We start from the raw sequence: 21,209 nt of genomic DNA on the forward strand, positions 1-21,209 counted from the left end.
GTATTATTACAAAGGCAATACTATGAATTGCAGAGAATGTTTCTGGTTATTAAATTTTATGTTCCTATATTCAATAGCACCGCATTATATACGGTCCTTTTCTGCAATTAAACTCCAAAACACCAATTAAATATTAATGGATAAATGTCAGTTATGATTATAAGAAATTATAAAAGGACCATACATTAAATAATGCAGATAGTACAATAAAATATTTTCACATGATCAAAACAACATTTCAGTGTTAATGTTTTCTTATTCTAATTGAAAATGTAATTATGTACTCATAGGTGTTGCTATTGCATAAAATTTGGTAAAGAATACCATCTTCTCAGCATTATGATTCACTCTCAGTAAGAAAGAGCAAAATAAGTCTTGATGCTCCTTCCAACCAAGACTAGCAGTACATCATTCAATCCTTTGCAGAAATCTTCAGTTTGAAACTGTCCAGAATACAGTAGGATATTTTCATAGTTATCCCTAGGCTATTTCCATCTTCTGTAATCAATTATACACAATTCTATATTTTGTTCAGTATTACCAGCTCTCTCACACATCCAAAGTATTTTCCCACTATTGTACCTTTTAACTAAGGAACTAACCTTAGGCTTTCTAAGAATTAAAAAAAACCTACACAAACAAAACAAACACCAACAGGAACACTAAACACTCAATTATGACACTCGGACAACAGCCTCATTGCTTTAAAGTCATTACTTCTGTTTTCTGAAGCTGATTTTTATGGGCAAAAAATAAAGGCCCGCGACAGAACATTTTTAGCAAACTACCAAATGCAGTCAAAAGCCAACTTAAATAGCAGCTGCTTGATGCTCAGATGTACAACTCTCCCCATACTATACCACACTGGTCATCAATGACTACGAAATGTAAATGACATGGGACATGTTGTTCACAGACAAATCAGATTTATGGTTATATTCACTTGTTCCTGTTACCTGAAATTAGAACTAGAAGCTCATTAAATATGAATACATTTCAGAGAATGTAGAGGCACAGCATTATACAGATGAAAGCTTCATTAAATTTTCAATGATATAGCTGCTTCTATATTTGTGAAGGAAGGACACAGAGTAGAATGAAGTAAGTTAAGGTAATTCTCCTTCAGGCAACTTTGCATCTTTCTCCTATCCCTAAAAACTTTATGGATTTTAAAATAAAATGTTGGACTAATCAGGTGTAAGAGAAAGTGATTGTGGTCCATTATATTCAATGAATCATAGAATCATAGAATAGTTAGTTAGGGTTGGAAAGGACTTTAAGATCATGATTTACTTCCAGACCAGCATTTGTCTTGTATACATTTGCCAATCACACAACCACTGTTCAAGACGAGAGGAACTGGTAGAAACCTAGAAATAAGGTTTGAATGATCAAGCTCATATAAAATACAGACTCTGTACAGGTTCTGAACTCAATGGCACAGTTATGTTTTTAAAATACTCAAGTAAAAAAACGTAACAAGAGTATTGGAAATTAAGACTTACTCAGCAAACAGCAAGACCTAACTTCTTTTGCAAGTAGAAATGTAAAACTACCTAAGACATGCAGTAACACAGCCTTATTTTTACACCAGAGACTGAAACAAAGAAAAAGATCTGAGGCAAAAAACGAACTAGGCATAAGCCCACCATTCAACTAGATTTCTAGTATTATAATCATCAGATCAGACAATTAAAATCTCTACATGTAAAACACCCATAACCAAGCTACATGAAAGAGAATGCAGACTCAAAAACGTAAAAGTGAAAATTCAAGTGGTCTGATCCCTCTTGTGGTCATGCACTACAATATAAAGTTATTATATATTCACATTAAGTTAGCTCAGTTTCCTTTGGAAAAAAGGCTTATGCAATCCAGCTGTTACTCAGTTACTCCCTATCCACTCCCCTCGAGCTATTACCTTACATAAACCAAGTCAGGCAGTGGGGTAGAGGCCTTAATATCATGCTATTCCTCTAACATGCCTGCACAACATATTGACTGGGCATTACACATTTTCCTTACAATTAATATGCATGTCCTGCCAGGAACCAAGATGTAGGATTGCTCTTTCGAACTTGTTAGGACTGCCACCCCTTTCAGCCCTCTGCATAGGCAGCACTCAGCTAACGAACATGCAGACAAGGCCAGTTTATCCTCACACCTTGTTTATTCTGCCCTGTTCAAACCCTGCTTCAACATGGTTACTTTCCCCCCACCCCCCAGTTGTCTTTGGCATGCATAGTCAGCATTAAATAACTGACTTTCTCAAAAACACCATAAGGTAGTATTATCCCCACATTACTAGACAAGGAAATTAAGCCACTATAATTAATGCCTGAAGCATGTCCAAATTTCACATCACTGATTTGAGAGTGATTTAGTGATTTTAGTGATTGAGTGATTTTAGAGCATTAGTGCTATATAGGATTTCCTCTGCTCAAAGCACAGCTCCTGGGGAATGCAGGAGTGGTTACACACAGCCTGTGCTACTGCAGGGAAATCCGATGGGTGCAGCAGGAGCTCTTGTGAAATGCTGTGCTCCAGGAACTTGGCCAACTGCACCCCAGGGCTCTGTAAAGTGCCTCAAATATCCTGGGTGCTGCTCCAGCCCAATGAGGAAAGGCAAGATACTGGAGTGCCAATCCCTTTTGCATCCTTCCTTCTTCCCTGAGCAAGACTTTTGAATCCAGGCACAGACTCCCTGCTCAGCTAATTGCCATTTAGACACCTACACCCCTTCACCACACATGCAAGCACACACACACACAGAGATGTGCACTATCCTTACCTCCGATTTTCCTACAGCCACCGGCTCCCCAGGCATTCATCCTCCTAGAACCTCACATCTTCCTCTATGGTTCCTTAGCTCCAGTTTTTTGTCAGTCTTTCCAGACAGTCCTAAATCCTTCTCCAGCCCAGTCATCACTACTCCTCTTAAGTCCTCATGTAGTCATACCCCCTATACCCCTTATCCCTATAACCTTAGGCCAGTTAAAAGTCTGGAAACAAAAAGGTTCAAATACAGCAATTCTAGACTAAGCTCCAAGACCATATTGTCCAAGTGTCTCTCCAGCTCCTAAATTCCTCCAGGCCTGCTCAGCTGATGATATTCACAGCAACACCACATCATTTTGGCATTGCCCTCAGTCCTGTTAACCTCCCTTTCCCACTTTACAGAATAAAGCCACATCCAAAATGAAAGGTAAGTTTTCTGGTTTTTTCCTGGAACAAAGGGATCTTGGGGATTTAAACACAGCTTCCCATCTCAGTTCACAGCACATCAATCACAGGCTTATCAACTATACAACTGCCACCGACAGTCCTTCCCGACGCTGTCCAGTGTGTGTAAGGACTATTTTTCAGTCTTTTCAAACCTGCAGAAAGCTAATCTCAGAAGAATCTGAACTCTTCTATTTACACAAGGCTATTCATATACTCACACTGAAGATTACCTAGTCATTAGTTACACCTGCAGACTGTGCAGCTTCTAATTCCCACGAAGATACCTTTCTTTTTCACAGAAAACACAACCCATTGCACATAAGGATGACAAAGGTGTTTAACATCTGTCTGCCTGTACTTGCCTGGCACCAGAGGTCTACCTTATTCACCTCAGCTCTGCCAGCAACTCTTATGATACTGGTAACCCCAGTGCCAAACTTTCCTGCCCGATTCAACCTAACACTTCCCATTCTGGCTCAGCAATCTAAGGGTGTCAACATTAGCCAAACCACTCCCTTGCCTCTTGCTGTCTAGGAACAGCAGTCTTTCTTTGCCACCCTGGCAGTGAGATTGACAACCTGGCCGCACTGCTCAGAATTAATAAAAACTAGGGAGCAGAACATTCTTATGGCTGGGGAACTTTTAGCTCAACATTGCTTCTTTGAAAAAAAAAAAACAAAAAAAAAAAAAAAAAAAAAACAACAAAGGGGAGGGAAGAGGAGAGAGAAAGAACCTCCTCCTCACTGTGCCTCATCCCACTATTTCCTAACTCTCAGCAGAACCACTTACCTTCCTTTATAATGTTTAGGAAGCTGTTGGGCCCACAGTAAGTCCAGAATTCTGCACATACATAGACATAATTTAACCGTAATGCTCATCACTGCAGCAGGGCTGTGAGAACAGCAAAAATCATTCTCTACGTGTTTTTGAAGCCAAAATCCAGATTAGATCAGATGACTTGCCCATTGTTCACCTGTGGCAGAAGCATCTTGTTCTCACTTCTCAACTTACTGCATTCCACATGAAAGAATCTGCAAGAATTTCCAAATACATTCTCTCCCCCATATGCGTTATATCCAAAGGAAGAACTTAGAACATAGTTTTATAGTATTTTTAGCTACAACATTTAAAGTCTAATTTTGTCATGTATAAGACAAAAGTAGAGGGAACCGGCAACATAAAAACTTAAGCATCCACCAATTAAGCTCAGAACACTGCCTGTCCCATAGCCTGTCCCTATCAGGGAAGAAGTTTTTTATTCTTAATTTCCTAACCAGATCTGAACACTGGTGTACACAGTTCAGTTTCCAAAATGCCAACCTAGCATTTCTTCAAACTTCACCTTCAGGTGTCCTGAGGAAAAAGCAATCGGTGCCCCAAACAAAGAGCATACACATAAATGCAACTTCCGAGTACCCTAACAGGGCACTTTCAGATCTGCTCTGCTGTGAATTTACAATTACTGAGATGGCCTTTTTTAAATGGCTAGAATAAATTTGCCTAATTTCATAAATATTAAACCTATGCAAATCACTCACTAACATTTGGTAGCTAATACAGCCACACAGAAGCAAGACAAATGTCCTTCTTCCTCATAAAGGAATTCAATATTGGCTTGAACTGTAACGCAGTAGATGCAATTATAAGAAAGAAAGAAAAACCCACCTAGTACCAAATTGCTTAAAAGGTTATCATGTTTGCCTTCTTTTTGAGAAGCACTTATTTTAGGCATAGAGATTTACCACACTTACGTTGGACCATTCCCATGCTGGACTTCTACCATATTCAACCTTTCTTTGGTAAGCATTTACCCAATGAAAAGGATTGGGCATGTTTGCAGACTCCTCAAGCTGGGCACCCAAACCCCACAGCCATTTTCAGGATCCCAGGCTGCACATTTAGCCAGACTGAATTTTCAGAAACAAAGAATTTACTTTTCAATTGACTGATTGGAGATCCCAGGGTATAAACAATAGTTTTCCTTTTGCCAAGGTTACATCTCAGAGCAGAACCACAACTTCAATTTCAGAAAAGTACTTGTCAGGAATGAAGAGCTGAACTCTGCAAGCTTTGCTAAGCACACAAGAAGTATTACTAAGCAGGCATGACAATTGATAACAGAGAAAAGAGAAGAAGATTTTCTAAATACGTCAGTTTTAAAACAAAAGAATAATAGCAACTGAGGCATTAACACCACTTCATCAGACGTATTAAGATCAGGATTCAGAGCCAAATTTTAAAGTAAATATTCACTGTCAAAACTGGATGGTAGAGGAAATAACCTCTTGGGTATTTCAGCAATAGTTTAATCACCTCCCATGACTAACTTGGAGAGACTCTGGCAGAATAATGGGATGGGAACAGAGCCTAAAGAGCATCTAATCCAAATTAATAAAAACAGACAAAGAACAAAATAACAAAAAGACAAAGAAGAAAGATGCCCTAGATTTTTATGCCCCAAGAAGTCAGGGAAAAGTTTTCTTTCTGAAGGAATACATTATTCCACTTTTTAAAAAGTAATTCTGCTTCATCACAAGCAGCAGCTAACCTAACTGGCACACCTGACAAAAGAGTAAAAAAACTTCCCTGATTCCCAACTCACAGAGAAGAAACAAAGAGAAATCTCTCAGAGATGTAAATCACTTGGAATTAATTACCTATTTTTCATTACTTATCTCACCAAAGCAAAATAGCCACATTTAGGACCACACAAAGTTCCTGTTCTGGTTGAGATTTTTAGCTGTATGTAATCCAAATCTGCTTTAGTCTACCAAGATTACTTATACTTGTCATGCAAGTAAGGATCTACCACCTAGGAATCTTATTTGAGATGTGATATTGCAAAAGCAGCAAAAAACAAGCCAAAAGACAAAACAGAGCATTTGCTCTCCCAGAGAAGCCAGATTTTTAAGCATGCAGCTTCACAAAATGGTGCGAGCTAAATTAACATTGTGTCCTCCTTCAACCCTATTCTTACCTTACCTGTGGATGCATGTTCCTACAGATTACCTTGCACCATCTCTGATGCCTAACTGTTCACAAGTCACTTCAACTCACTAGTCCTGTACAAACGCCACCACATTAACTTACCAAAAAAGCTTCTCATTTTCTGCCAGGTTAGCAAACTGCATGAGTCCAGTAAGTACCATGAGTTAGCATGAGTTATCTCCTGCATGAGTCCAGTAAATACCAGGTCCCAGCGGCTCTTTCCCTCGCGCCTGTTCACAACTCCTGCATCCACATTTCTGTGGTTCACTACTCATACTGTTTGTACTCATGAGCCCACACCCACTTTTGTATTAACAAAATATGATTAAAAATCATATACATCACAGCCAATCTTTACATTGCAAATGACAGCCTTAAATACACTATCACTGTCCTTGTGTATCTTGCATTTAAGATAGTTTCTTGAGAAAAAAGCTTGCCAAATAAATTTCAAATACATATTTAAGCACCTAATTCCCACTTGCTCAAGTTAAAAGTTACAGGTCTGACAGATCCTCACTGCCTACCTCTAGCTGGAATACTTCACTCAAACTTACTTGGCTAAAACACAGTTTTATTTTACTTTCCACAATCTCCAGGGCTTCCCCCCATCTCAGAAGAAAGGCATTTTCCTGAACCACACTGCAGAGAAGAATGCAGTAGGAAGCCAAGTGATCCTTTCACTTGGAAGAAGATTAAACAAGATTCCAAACTTTTTCCCAACAACTCCAGCTCCATGCACTGGCATGAGTCCCTACTCCTCCAAATCCACCAGGGACGTGCCTACTTTCAGCTCCTGAGGAACTTGACAGCCGCAAAACTCCAAATGCACCTAACATTAAAATAAATAAGCAAATAATGAAACCCCTCCTCTGTTTCTTCATTTTAGCAGCCGTTAGCACCGCAATTAAGATTTCTCAGAGGACGCAATTACCCCCTAATGAATCCTTGGAATATATATAACAGGGTGCAGGGCAGATTACAGAATCCCCACAACACAACTCTGTGAACTGATGCCTTCCCTGAGCAACACAAAGGTGGGCCCAGAGATAGTAATTGGTTTTATGTTGTCTGCATTTTGAAGCCTTATTAACAAATAAAGCAAGAAACAAATACATCTCCCTCTGGGAAAAGGAAGGCACAAATGATATCTTAATAAGGAGCCTTGACACCTTTCCAAAAGTCTCTTGTGGATAGGAAAAAGACATCAAACAAGATTGCTATAGAGCAAGTTCATTAACTACCATCTAAGATTGCAGCAGCACACGAACAAACTACACTGGCAGCAGCTGAAATCAAGCCTGTCAGTTTCTTGGGGAGGCTGCTCTGGCACCTGTGTCCTGTCTCCCAGAGATATCAAGCCTGGGAAAGACACTTTCCAGAGGCACCACAACAGCTGGCATGACACTAGTGAGGAAAGAGTTTTTCTTTTGCTGTTCTGCGCACATTCATGTTTCCTCTCCCTACAGGTAGCTGGAGCAGCAGGACTGGCTCCTAAGAAAAAGCTTTATGTACCTATTTCCTTTCTCCCTACAGCTGGCAGGGGGACAACAAAGCTGAACCAACAACCCCAGTTAACTACTTTTTTCACCTAAGACTTTTGTGTCTGATTGTTGGAGACCATATGGTCTAAGTTTACAACCAACAGTAAATTTCTTTATCCAATCCTGCTTGCAATAACAACCTTAACATTCTTTTAATGCAGTTTTCAGTGGATGCATTTCCTTTCCTCTTTATGTACGTAAATCAGTGGGATATGCTTAACCTGCCTCCTAAAACTCAACACAGGCCATGAAACCCAAACAGGCAGAGTAAGAGATAATTCAGAGTCTCAAATGAAGCCAGGTGGATTACAACTTCATTGGCAAGCACGCACCCAGCATCTGTATGCTCAGAAAAGACATTAGGAATTGTGTGAATAATCAAAAACCGTCATGCATGTACAAAGACTTTTGAATATAATTCCTGAAAGTGAACTTTTAAAAGAAGGCAAAGCCATCAGCGCACCTTAGAAACTAATGTGTTGCAGAACTTTCATCAAGCATTGCTCCATAATTAGACACACTTTCCCCTGCACAAAAGCATCTTTAAAGCCAAGTATCCGATGCCTTGAACCTCAGTTATACTTGAGAAAATAAACTTTAAAAGGCATCCATTATTCTTGAACTGAACATTTCCATACTAAGTCCCATCCTAGAACAACTTTTAACTGCTAATTTATCATCCTCCCTTTCACTGACAGGGAAGATTTATAGTGGAAAAGGCTTATTCAACATTACTCCAATGCCAAAAACACATGGTATTACACTTCTGGAGATACTGGTCAGGAAGCAATAACCAAGGAAAACAAAATACTAAGAAGAAAGCCTTGGGGAAAAAAGAATAAAAAAAAAAAAAAAAAAATCCCATAATTGTAAGGCTTGGCATGGTTCTCTTTGAATAAACTGCAATGGAAGCCCAACCTGAAGGATGTTTAGAACTGAGACCCAACGTCCAATTTCATCCTCTCACACTCATCTGCCTACCCCTTATCTTCACTGCAGCACTGCTGTGCTTATCAGGGCACTGACCCCTACTCTGCTGCAAGCGGACGTGAACACATTCCAGAGCCCCACTGACCATAGAGGAACTGAACATGGCAAACATGCAGCATTAGGAGAAAGCCAATGCAAGCTCTTCTAACATAGGGTCAAGCACATTGACACAGGAAGATATGCAAAGGACAAGGGAGGAGAAGTGCTATGTGCATATGTGGTGTTGAGCTCCAGAATGAACGTGTTGGCAGGACTGAGGTCACAGCAAGAGAAGGCCAGCACAGGCAGCCACTCTGTAACACACAGGATCTACCCCAGATGAGAAACACTTAAATTAAAGAGCAGAAGAGAAGAATTATCTTCCAAACCTCCAAAGCACAGGACTTTGTAGCAAGAGGAACCTTCACTGCAGACACCCGCCAAAAAAGAAGGAACAAACAGGACATACATTGCCCAACAAGTTCTCAAATGCTTTGAGATTACCGTTGTTTATGTAGGAGATGAGAAGGAAAAAAAGAAAAAAAATAAGAGAAAGAAAAAACACAATAAAAAGAAGACTCTTCTAGTTTAATTCTAACCAAAGGGGAGGAACTGGCTAAGAACATTAAAATAGAAACAACTTGGCTGACAGAAGGCATAAAAAGGTAACTCTCACAATTCTTCAGAAGGGAAAAACAGAGAACCACAAAATAAAGAAAATTAACTAACAGTAGAACCACAAGCTCTCTGAAACCCCAGAGAAAGATGTGAAGCTTACTGACAATTCATTGCAGCTAAGTATAGGCTCTTTAATGATTTGAAATTCAAGAGATTTTGCACAATTGCAAATCAAATCACTGAAGGTCTCTTTAGTCAGCATACAGCACAGTTCACAAAATAGGAAAGGTCAAAGCACCAGTAATGAAACTACCAGCAGGCAATACCAAAGGTAACATGAAAATATTCCTTCACAACGTCTGCAGTGAAACAGCAGTTAAAGTAGGAGTGCATTAACTTACTGTTCAATGGGAAGGAAAATCTCCAAAAGATGATGCCAAAGCATTTGTGGCATTTTCTGCATTGATCTTCATTCACTAAAAAGGATTAACTGGCTAATGTAACTCACATCACAGCAAAAGGAGCAAAAATACAAGCCAGAACTGGGAAACGCGTTAGAGCAATGGCTCCAAAACTCCCAAGACAACAAAGTCAAGGCTCTGAAATTTCCCATACATGTTTATCAGCAAACTTTAAACAGAAAGCATGATAAAAGCAATATGCTTCTGCAGACAAGGAGCTTCCATAAACCTATGGACTATATTCAGGTTTTACAGTAAAGAGAGAGTACTTCAAGTTTTTCAAATCTGGTAGACATAATATTTACCCTTTGAAAACTGACAAAGGCAGTTATCAAAGATCATCTCTCCATTCTGCATTAAGTTCTAACAGTGTGAAGAACGGCAAAAGCACCTGCACAGAAGAGCAAGGAACCAAATACACAGTGAAACAGGGACCAGTCAGGGTTACCATCAGTCCCTGGGAAGATGCCGAAACAAATAACCAGACAAACAACTTATCTCCCGCATATTTCAGATAACGAAGCAGATAAGATCCCACACACAAATCATATCAAAAGAATATAATTTCTTCAAATGACACAGTAACTATGTAGGTAGCAAAAGAGCAACTAGAGGCAATATAGTTTTGGCTTAACTGGACTCTTGACGGTCTTAAATTGAGAGTCATATAATCTAAACAAATACAGTACATACTGAAGTACTGAGAGATGATTAGAAACCCAAACCTTTAGAAAACAGCTCTTTTTTCAGTCAGAGAGAAAACAGGTAGCAAGGCCATCCACATGGCTATAACCTTTCAGTATTCCCCACTGTTACAAAAAGTAACTTGGTGGAGGGGGAAAGGCGAGGCCATTTACTGCAAGCAATTCCGTATTTTGCTCTTCCTCAGTTTGATTTCTTATGGCCGCAAGCAACAACTTCAAAAATCACTCAGAAAACATCTTGTCCATAAATTATCCATCGGAAAATATCAGGACAGAAAAGTCTTTTTCTTCAGTTAGCAGAGGATAATCTGGAACAGTTACAATCACTCGGATGGAAGGACTCAGAATCCAAAGCAACTTGAAACAAGTGTAAAAGTCACCTGAAGTAGTATGTAGTTTGACAGAGCAAAACAGTAAGAATAATCAGCCGCATAACAGCACAGTGAAGGCAAATATAAACACTGTTCTGCCCAGAAATAGACTGAGCAGTAAAGTGCTAAAGAATCCGGTGTTTATGCTAAACATAAATCACATATATCACCCATGCAAAAAAATAAAAAAATCCTTAAAGACTCATCGTCCTACTGAGATGTATGAAATGCAGATATCATATGAAAAGCATAGGAAATAATTTTGACTCTGCCTCTTGTACTAACGACTCAGAGCACTCTGTCCACTTCCAGTGCTCCAGAAAAACGCAAACCAAGTGGAAAAAACCTCAAGAAAATCAATGAGAGCAGCCCACAAATGTAAAACATAAGAAATAAAAATCACTCGAGACTGAAAGAACAGGATTTCATAAGTGTTGAAAACACCAAAGAGAAAGCCCCCAAAACATGTGACATTCCTGAAGAAAACATATAATAAAGAGTTCACAAGGTGTATAAAACACGTTAGAATTCCTAAATGCTTAAATTAACAAAATAAATTTAGATTAGAAATTAGGATTTTTCATGGCAAGAACAGCAAATTACTCGAATAGGTTGCACAGGAAGGGTAAATCTCCATCAGAAACTTATGTTAGCTCTTTTGCTTTGAGAACTATTTAAATATTCCTTCCTTACGCCTGAAACACGGTGAATTTATGAAAGAACAAATGTCAATTACCTCCACTTTTCCCCTCATACTTCATTCACAGGTGCCTCATCTGAGCTTCCAGCTTCTAGATTATTTATTACGAGAATTTATTGACCATTACAAAGAAATTACTTCCAGCATGAAGGGTCTGTAACATCATATGGAAGCAATAATAAAAACACAACCTTAAAGGAGGTATTGCAAGGATATTACAGAGTAAAAGTGACCCACTAGAACCACATCAAGATGGAGAACCCTTAATCACAACAAAACCAAAGAAATCCAGTGATCCTACTTACATAGTGACTTCAGCTTTACCCACACACATATGCTTTAAAGCAGTGTTGCTCAGCTGCACAGACACCCGTTGCTGGGAAGGTAAAGGAGGGACCAAGAAGACCTTGCTGTGTTCGGGTAAGGTCAATCTGGGTGGGCCTGTGTAGCCGTTTCCCAGCAAGCACCCTGCAGAGACACTAGCTGCCTCAACCCAGGGCTACATGGATCCAGACTAGCAATTCGGTATTGGATAAAACATTTGCCAAATGCAGAAGTGCAAACAACAAGAGCTGGGGCAAGCAGAGACAGTCTTTGTGCAGCTGAGAAGACACAAGGAAACCAAGACAATGATATCAACCCCATATACTGTGTCAGCAGTTGGACGCAGTGCAGTACAGCACAAACATGACTAATTTTCTCAAGCAAAGCTCAGCTACAAAAAAAAAAAACAAACACTGAGTACCAAAGCAGGAGAGCAAACTGAAACGTGCTGTCCTCTGCTGGAAGTGGCTCTAGAGCTTGAAAGCAGAAGATCATCAAGACCACTACCCCTTTGGTCTTCACTGGAATACAAGATAAAGGCATCGTTTTAAAGCTGCACAGCCTCATCTAAAAGCTTCTGAACTCCACCTAAAGCTGGCTCTTCCATGCAGCCAGCATCACTGCCACCAAAGGAGCACTCCTGACACTGCCCTCTCCTACACCACCACTACCAGGAAACCATCTGGACTCTCCCACACACCTTCACTCATGGCAGCAGAAGTGCTTGTGTGGCTGTAGAGAACAGGACCAAATGAAAACTAATGCTTTTTTCTAAAGAAAACTGCATAAATCCTTTGTTGCAATCCAGTTCACTTGCAACACTTACGTCAAATTCAATAAAGCTTTCAGGCTGCATCTTTTGTATGTAATTCATGTGTAGTTTAAAAATATAATTTTTTAATATGTATTTATAAGGAACTTAAGAGTAGATCCTTTAAAACTTCCACACCAACTAAGGAAGGTGTCCAGATGTGAAAGTGAGAGTTCAAACTATGTGTAACTTACATCAGCTAGAGCCTGTAGTGGGAATTATCTAAACGTTCATTTTTGGGGAAAGAGAAAAAAAAGTTATGACTCTCGTTGAAAAAAAAAAAAAAAAAAAAAAAAAAAAAACACCACAAACAAACACCAAAAAAAAACCCCCACGAATGAGTAAACAGCACCATCAGCACAGGCTTACAGGGGGATTTTCCAAATATTTAAACCAGCATCAGACCTTCAGACAAAGCATAACTCATCAGGAGAATTCACATGCCAGAAAAACGAACAAACAAAACCCCTCTTTTTTCTTCCTCCTTAATTACCCAAACACTGTATTAGATATAAGCAAGAAGTTTTTACGTTGATGAGAAAAATATTTTTCTCCACGTTTCCCATTTCATAGCCTGAACCCCACACCCCTTCGGGACAGGAGCCGAGTACTAGGTGCTGCCCTCCCGGTATTTCACTACAGATGCAGCCGGAAACAACGCTTCAGACCCACCCACATCGCGATCCGTCTACGGCCCGAAGCCCAACCGCTGGCCACGGCGCTCCCGCATAGAGAGGCAAACGGGGGCCCGGGCCGCCGCGCAATCGCCCCGCTGTGCCGGGGTCACCCCCACCCCCAGACCGGCCTGGGGAGCGGCCGTTCCCTCAGGCCCCGCCGCCCGGCACCACCGCCGTGCCCAGTCCGGGGAGCCTTTCCTCTCTTCCCTCACCACGGCCCTTTCCCTCCGGTCCCCCCAGGACTGGACGGCGGCCCCACTCACAGCGTGTGTCCGCAGACGTTCACCATCAACTTCAAGGAGGGGTTGCGGTACTTGGTGGTCTTGCACCGCGGGCAGCCCAGGTCATCCATATCCATGGCCATAGCTGCAGCCGCCTCCCTCTGCCTCCCCTTCGCCTCCCCTCCCGCTGCCTCCATCCGGGCCTTCCGCCTTCCGCCGCACCGTGCCTCTGCCAAAGGGGCCCCCCGGCACAGCCCGCCGCCCCGCGCGTTCCGCCTGTCGTTGGGCCCGGCCCGCCTGGCTCCGCACCCCTCCCGGCCACGACTACCGCCAGGCAGAGCCAGCCGGCGGCAGGGAGGGCCGCGACGGCTGGGCCAAGCAGGTACGAGCTGCACCAGGCAGTACCTGCCCGGCGGTGGAGCGGTCTGTTCTGTCCCGAGAGCGCCGGCTGTAACCGGGGGGGCCCTCCCCCATAATGAATAATCAACAGGAGGCCGCGGTGCACTGCCTCACCCCGGGTAACCATCGCCTTGCCCCTGCGAGTTTGGATACTCCCCACCCCGAGGTTGGGCAGCGCAGGTGAGGGGACCCACGGCCACCGCCCGCCTCCCTTCGCCCGCGGGGCGTCTCTGCAGCGGGGCACCACTCTCCAGGTGGAGGTGGGGAGGGGGCAGAGGAGCGGAGCGGGACCGCTTGATTGACGGTTGCCCTGGAGACGCGAGAGCCCCCGCCCTCCCGGCGCGGCGCAGCCAATGGGCGGGCGCGGCCGGGCCAGCAGGCTGCGGTGCCATATAGTATTGCAGCGGGGCTGGGAGTCACGTTGGGGGGAGCTGCGGAGAGGAGTCCGTTTATACTACTTTGCTATAGCAGCTATCTTTAATGGTTATTGCGTGGCCGGGAGGAAACCTGATCGGCTAGAGCCGGCTGAGAGCAGGAGGAGGAGTGGACTTTACAGAGAGATAGGAAGGGAGGAGAAGGGGACGGGGGGAAGAAAAAAAAAGAGAAAAAAAAAAAGAAAACAAACCGAAGTATGTCTTCTGCCTCCCCCACGGACGAGATCACGAGCGCGGTGGAGATCAAGCAGGAAAATGTGATGGAAATCCTCTCTGAAGCCAGCAAGGTGTCCCCCGACGGGGCCGCGGCTGGAGCCCTCAACCAGGCGCCGCCGCCGCCGCCTCCTCCCGCCGCGGCCGCGTTCCCCATGGAGCACACAGGCTCAACCGCCGCCGCGAAGGGGGGAACCGCGGACCAGGTACTGCTCCACACGGAACTCCTGGCCAGGAATCACCACGCTGCCTCCTCTCCCTCTTCTTCTTCTTCCTCCTCTTCCTCCTCGCAGACCCCCCTGGCTTTCTCCCCGGACCACGTCGCCTGCGTCTGCGAAGCGCTGCAGCAAGGTGGGAACCTGGACCGCCTGGCCAGGTTCCTGTGGTCTTTGCCCCCAAGCGATCTGCTACGTGGCAACGAGAGCCTAATGAAAGCCCGGGCTCTGGTGGCTTTCCACCAGGGCATCTACGCCGAGCTCTACAGCATCCTGGAGAGCCACAACTTCGACTCCTCCAACCACCCGCTCCTGCAGGAGCTCTGGTACAAGGCTCGCTACACTGAGGCGGAGCGAGCCCGGGGCAGACCCCTGGGGGCGGTGGACAAGTACAGGCTGCGGAGGAAATACCCTCTTCCTAGGACGATTTGGGACGGCGAGGAGACCGTCTACTGCTTCAAGGAAAAGTCCCGCAACGCGCTGAAGGAGCTGTACAAGCAGAACCGGTACCCCTCGCCAGCCGAGAAGCGCAACCTGGCCAAGATCACCGGGCTGTCCCTCACCCAGGTCAGCAACTGGTTCAAGAACCGCAGGCAGCGGGACCGCAACCCTTCCGAGACCCAGTCCAAAAGGTGAGGGCAAACTTTCCTCCCCGCCCCCTCTCCCGCCTGCCTTCCTTCTCCCGGCTCTTTCTTCCCTTGCAAACATGGCGCTTACCTTCAGTGCGCCTCGTCCTTCCCTCCTTCCTCCTCCCCGCTCCCTTGCTCCCACACACCCACCCAGCCCGGGCACGCAGGCACGCGAGCCGCGCCGAGACAGCGCGGGGAAACTTCCCGGCCCCGCCGCCCCCTTCACTGCCCCGCGCCTCGTCCCTTCCCCCCGGCCCGGGAGCCCGCGGACACCGGCGGGGCGACGGGCTGCGGGAATGGGGCGGGAGGGGAGAGTGTTTGTGTCCCTCACTCCTTGTTTTTATTTAATTCTCGCGCCTGACAGAGTTAATCATTGACGCGGGCGCAGGACGTGCGGGGGTGTGGGGTCCCGCCGCTCGCTCTGTTTTGAAACCTGACTCGGGAGCGGGCCGGGCTCGGGTTTCAGCGGAGGAGCGGGGCCGCCTGCGCCGGGCCTCAGCGGCGGCTCTGCCGGACTCAGCCCGCCGCAGGCCTTTGCCTCCAGCCCCGCTGTCGTTCGCTTCCCGCGGGGCTGCAGAGCCTCCCCCGCCCGGCCCCGCTCCGCCCGCGCCCGGAGATCCGCGCTCCCCCCCTTCTGTCCCTCCCCGCTAGCGGAGGGGCCGCGGCGGGGGCTCGGCGCCGCGAGGCGGGCAGGTGGAGGTGACCTCCCCGCTCCCGCCCCCCTCCTTCCTCCCGGGGCAGGGACGGGAAGGGAGGGGGGAGGAAGGGAGAAGGGAGGGGAAAAAAGCGGCGGAGGGCCCCAAGGCATTTCTCAACCAAGGGCGCGATTGTGCCGCCGCGGCCCCTTCTCCGCGGGACACTTCAAAGGGCGAGCACCGAGGGGGAGGGAGCGACCGAAAAATGCAGTGGAGGGCGGACCAGTCAGAAAATATCAACTCGCTGCAGCTCCGGGCGAAGGGGTTCGGCGGGGCCGGGGCGGCCCGCCGGGCGCGGCACAAAGGCCGCCCACCAGCACCACCGCCCCCCGGCACAGCCCGAGGCGGCCGGGCCTGCCCCCGGACCGGGGTGGAGGGGGTCGGGGTCGGGCGGCGCTTCCCGGCCTGCTCGCTCTCACCTCCCACTGGTGCCGCCCAGGGATTTACCAAATGGCTGCGGCGCTTCTCACACGTGTGGGCATGCTGGGCCGGCGGAGGGAGGCCCGAGGCAGCCCCCTTCGGTCGCCCGGATCAGATTGGAGGGGAGATTTATTTACAAGTTCATAACCCAGGCTGTAAAGTTTCTCTTAAGCGAAAGTTTGGTTTGCCCTTTTCTAAGAAACCTTCCCCTTGACTTGAAATTCGTTTAAAAGTTCCTTGCAAAGGCAAACAAAAAACAAAAAATCTCTTTGTGAGAGTTTTCCCAAACTCTATCAAAGCAAGGAGCCCTCCTTGCTGCAGAGCTTGCTGGCACGCCATGGTAATGCAATGTCATCTCTCCATCTTTTCCCATAGTGAGTCAGATGGCAACCCTAGCACAGAAGATGAATCCAGTAAGGGGCAGGAGGATTTATCTCCCCATCCGCTGTCCAGCTCATCTGATGGCGTTACCAGCCTCAGCCTTCCTGGCCACATGGAGCCCGTCTACATGCAGCAGCTTGGAAACACTAAAATAGCCTTGAGCTCATCTGGTGTCTTGTTGAATGGAAACCTCGTGCCTGCCAGTACCTCTTCTGTCTTTTTCAATGGTAGCTCTTTTCTTCAGGGACCCAATGGCGTCATTCTCAATGGACTCAGCGTGGGGGCTTCTCAGACTGTTACCTTAAATTCGCCCAAAACCACATCAAGTGTCGTGAGCAACGGGGTATCCATTACTGATATACTGTCATCTTCATCAGAAGATGTTAAGGACTTCAAACTCCTTCAAGCTTCGGTCCCCAATGCCGCAGCAGCCACCTTCAGCCCCAGCAACATCCCAGTCTCATTCCCGGGATTGATACCAAGCTCAGAGGTGAAAAGGGAAAGTGTACAAACTGCTGCTTCGCAAGATGGAGGCTCTGTAGTTACTTTTACTGCTCCTGTCCAAATAAACCAGTATGGCATTGTCCAGATCCCCAATTCAGGAACAAATGGCCAGCTGCTGAACGGAAGCATTGGCTTTTCTTCTCTGCAGCTGCCTCCTGTTTCTGTGGCAGCTTCACAAGGTAAAAGTTTTGTCTCTTACAGTAAAAGGTATGAGAACAAGTTGGAATCAGGCACACTTACCATTTTAGAAGCTGTAGTCCACTTCCTCCAAGGTACTAGGATTGAATCTCAGCCATGGCTACACACAGTACATCAAAAGATACCTTTTGACTTCCTTTATAGTGGGTTATGCTCATGAGCAGACTGTGGCGTGAGGCTGAGCTCCTCTTGGAAGAGCAGAGAAGGAGGTCTGGTAATTTACACCCCTTTCATCTCATGCTGTTCTCAGGAATCACAGGATACCGGTCTTCACAAATATCTGTAAATTTTACACATTTCAGTAATTCAAAATATTTCCCATTTGCCACTGAATTCTTTTAATGAGAAGGCTCACAAAAATGAAAATTGCAGCAGCTGGAAATTGTTACCATTGTTCTTCTGGTGGTTGTTTTGGCTTTTTGGTTTGGTTTGTTGGTTTTCTTTTCTTTTTTTTTTTTTTTTTTTTCTTTTAACCAAAGCATTTCATAAAAGCAAATTTTCAATGCCTGTAGACACAACATGACCAAACAGTTATGCTGGTACATTTTCTGTCCTCTAATTAAGCAAGATTAAACTGCAGGGAAACTATAGAAATAAGCAATAGCTCGTAGATATGAAATGCAAGGGTATTTGGATAGAACTGCGTTCAGTCCAAGGGAAATATGGCATCGCAGGTTCACGTGCCAAGTGTGCAGGCTCCTCCCCAGGTTTGCTTTAGAGTTTGTCTTAACATACCATAGACTGAAACTTGTAGCCAGCCAGGATGAATCCCAGGGAGCACAAGCCTAGTTCTGGATCCTTGTTTTGAAGCAGGTTATAAAGCACAACCAAACAGCTTTATTACTCATTAGCCACAATATCTTTGGTTATGAAAATGATTAAATTTAAATGAATCTCTCTACTTTCAGGAGCTGTGAGTACTATAATGAAAATGAAACTGTGCTCACATTAGCTTGTTTGAATTAAATGTGTATAGAGAGCCAGTGATTCTTGCTATGATATGGGAAGGAACACTGAAGGTCTACAAACACATTTTAAATGGATGCACAATTATTAGATCCTAAAATGTGACACACGGTCACTGGAAGTTACTGGTACATAGCTGAACCAAGACAGAAAAAAGAAGACATTTAGTCTGAATACCGTGTGTAATTACAAAAGCCATTTAATCCACATGCTCCAAGGCATAAACTGACAGCCAGTAAAGGTGAGAAAATAAGTTCTGTCCCTTAAGTAATGGGGAACTGTTGTGTTTGAAAGTCATAAGATTCATAGTAAGCTCCTCTCTGAATATTTTTCCCATTGTTTAAAATACCAGTTCCCACTGGAGAACGGTCCACCGTACATCTAGTCTGGTGCAGAGAAAAGTCAAGACCCATATTTGCTGCTTTGATTTCTTTTTGATTTTCTTAATATGAGATGGATGGACAGCTGGCTGTTTAGTCTAGCTGCAGTGTGCTGCAGGGTGTTTTAAGTAAGGTACAATAAATTATATCACCAGGTAACTTCAAATTACCTCACTTCTACTCTGGTTTACACAAATCATATCTTCCAAAAAATATCATTGATTAGCATAAATTAATAGGGATAAAATATTTCCCAGGGAAGAAATTTATCTTCAGTGCTGTTCTAAAAACTTTAGGTGTCTCGAAGTGTAGCCTCTTAAAATTATAATGAAACTGCTTTTGTAAGAGGGAGGTGTTTGAACTGGGACCCAGTACCAAGAGCCAGTATATCTTATTTTTGGAATTAATATAATGGCAACTTAGGTGGCACGTCCAGTAAAACCAACTTCGGGTCATCTCTGGCCACCTCTTCTTGCTTTGGCTAGCTACAGCATCACGCAGGCAGTGCTGTGGCTTTCAAAAAGGGTAGGCAGTTGCTGTGTGATTTTTACACAGCATGATGGATGTGGTAGGGTTAGGCTTTTAGAAATTAGTGATAAAGTGAGATGAAAGGCAATACCTCTGAGTGCTTGATGGACTGCCTAGTTAGCCGGACAGAAGTTACTGGGGTTTGTTGTTTTCTCTACAGGTTGGCTCAGGTAGGTTCTGCCCAACAATAGTGGATTTCACGTGATGTGCCTCAAGTTCCCACACACAAGCTGTACTCTGTCACTGAACTATCTTTAATAGCCTTTCATGATTCTATTTTTAGATAGAAATTGAGTGGTGGCAACTAGTGAAGGCCAAAGCACGTTCATTTTAATCACATGGCTGAGGACTGTTTGCCACTTCATGAGAGCCTGAAAGATACCTAATATACCAGAACCCTTTCTCTCTCTTTTTTTTTTTTAATTTCTTTCTAAAAGCAGTTTCTGTTAACAGTTTTTATTTCTTAGTATCAGATTTTCTCTCACCTGTTAACAAACAACACGATTCTGTGCTGCATGATATAATAGCATATGTATGTCCTGCAAACATAAAAAGAGACCAAAATGTCTTAACAATATGTCTCCACAACTGTCTGCAAACTGTAATCTGTGTTTTCCTTTGTTTTGCTTCCCTTCTTCTAGGTAATGTTTCAGTAAGTCCCAGTGCATCTGATGGGGGAACTTTTACGACTGAATCTTCAACAGTGCAGCAAGGAAAGGTTTTCTTCAGTCCCCTCACTCCAAGCGCAGTCGTTTATACAGTTCCAAATTCAGGCCAGGCAGTAGGCTCTGTCAAGCAAGAAGGACTGGAAAGAAGCCTTGTGTTTTCTCAGTTGATGCCAGTCAGTCAGAGCACGCAACTAAATGTAAACATGTCTTCTGAAAATATATCCAGTGGAGGACTCCAGTCCCTGGCCTCCTCGTTAGTGAATGTAACACCTTCACATAATTTTTCCCTCACACCACCTACTCTTTTAAATGCTGCAGAACTGAACTCTGGTATCTCGGAGAGCCAGTCCATGTCATCACCCGTGACCAGTACCTCTACAGTGATATCTATCAGCAACACTAACTATGCAACCCTCCAGAACTGTTCCCTCATTACCAGTCAAGATTTGTTGTCCATTTCTACAGCACAACCCACACTTGGAGAAATAGTTTCTACAAGTGGAGACCGTGTCAGCCACCCCTCTGCACAAGTACATCAAGATTTTGTCAGAGAGCACAGGTTAGTTCTGCAAGCCGTACCTGATGTCAAAGAGAATTTCTTACCTAATGCTGAGAGTAAGTCAACTGGCAATTTAATGATGCTGGATTCAAAATCCAAGTATGTTATGAGTAACATCGTTGACACGGTTTGTGAAGAACTGGAAACGGACAAAAAAGAACTTGCAAAACTGCAGACAGTTCAGATGGATGAAGATATGCAAGACTTGTAACGTTTTTTCCTCTGCTTTCTGTCTTTAATAGATAAGTCTCCTGTTGAGGCCCTAACAAACACCAAGTGGGGTTCTTTTTTGTTTGTTTTTTTGTTGTTGTTGTTGTTGTTTGGTGGTTGGGGCTTTTTTCATTTAAAGAAAACAGAGGAACACGTAAGTGATCTGCATCAATGTACAAAGGAATCTCCAGCGATGG

General features: G+C 44.5%; 2 protein-coding genes across 2 annotated transcripts in view; one reads left to right on the top strand and one right to left on the bottom strand.

Annotated features, from left to right (window-relative positions):
- The window catches only part of MNAT1 (MNAT1 component of CDK activating kinase), a 123,567-nt gene extending 109,548 nt beyond the window's left edge, over positions 1 to 14,019 (bottom strand). Inside the window, exon 1 of the mRNA XM_080617138.1 lies at positions 13,656 to 14,019. Within this exon, the coding sequence (XP_080473264.1) occupies positions 13,656 to 13,810 (155 nt within the window). The 5' untranslated portion in view covers positions 13,811 to 14,019. The remainder of the gene's footprint in view (positions 1 to 13,655) is intronic.
- A 256-nt stretch (positions 14,020 to 14,275) lies between these two features.
- SIX4 (SIX homeobox 4) lies at positions 14,276 to 21,013 on the top strand (the record flags this gene model as incomplete). Its single annotated transcript, XM_080619446.1, has 3 exons — positions 14,276 to 15,506; positions 16,994 to 17,682; positions 20,217 to 21,013. Exons 1-3 carry the CDS (start codon positions 14,644 to 14,646, stop codon positions 21,011 to 21,013), a joined length of 2,349 nt encoding a protein of 782 aa, XP_080475572.1. The 5' UTR covers positions 14,276 to 14,643.
- Positions 21,014 to 21,209: the final 196 nt, after the last annotated feature.

This window comes from Psittacula echo (genome assembly GCF_963264785.1).
Source record: "Psittacula echo genome assembly, chromosome: 5".
Taxonomy (NCBI): domain Eukaryota; kingdom Metazoa; phylum Chordata; class Aves; order Psittaciformes; family Psittacidae; genus Psittacula; species Psittacula echo.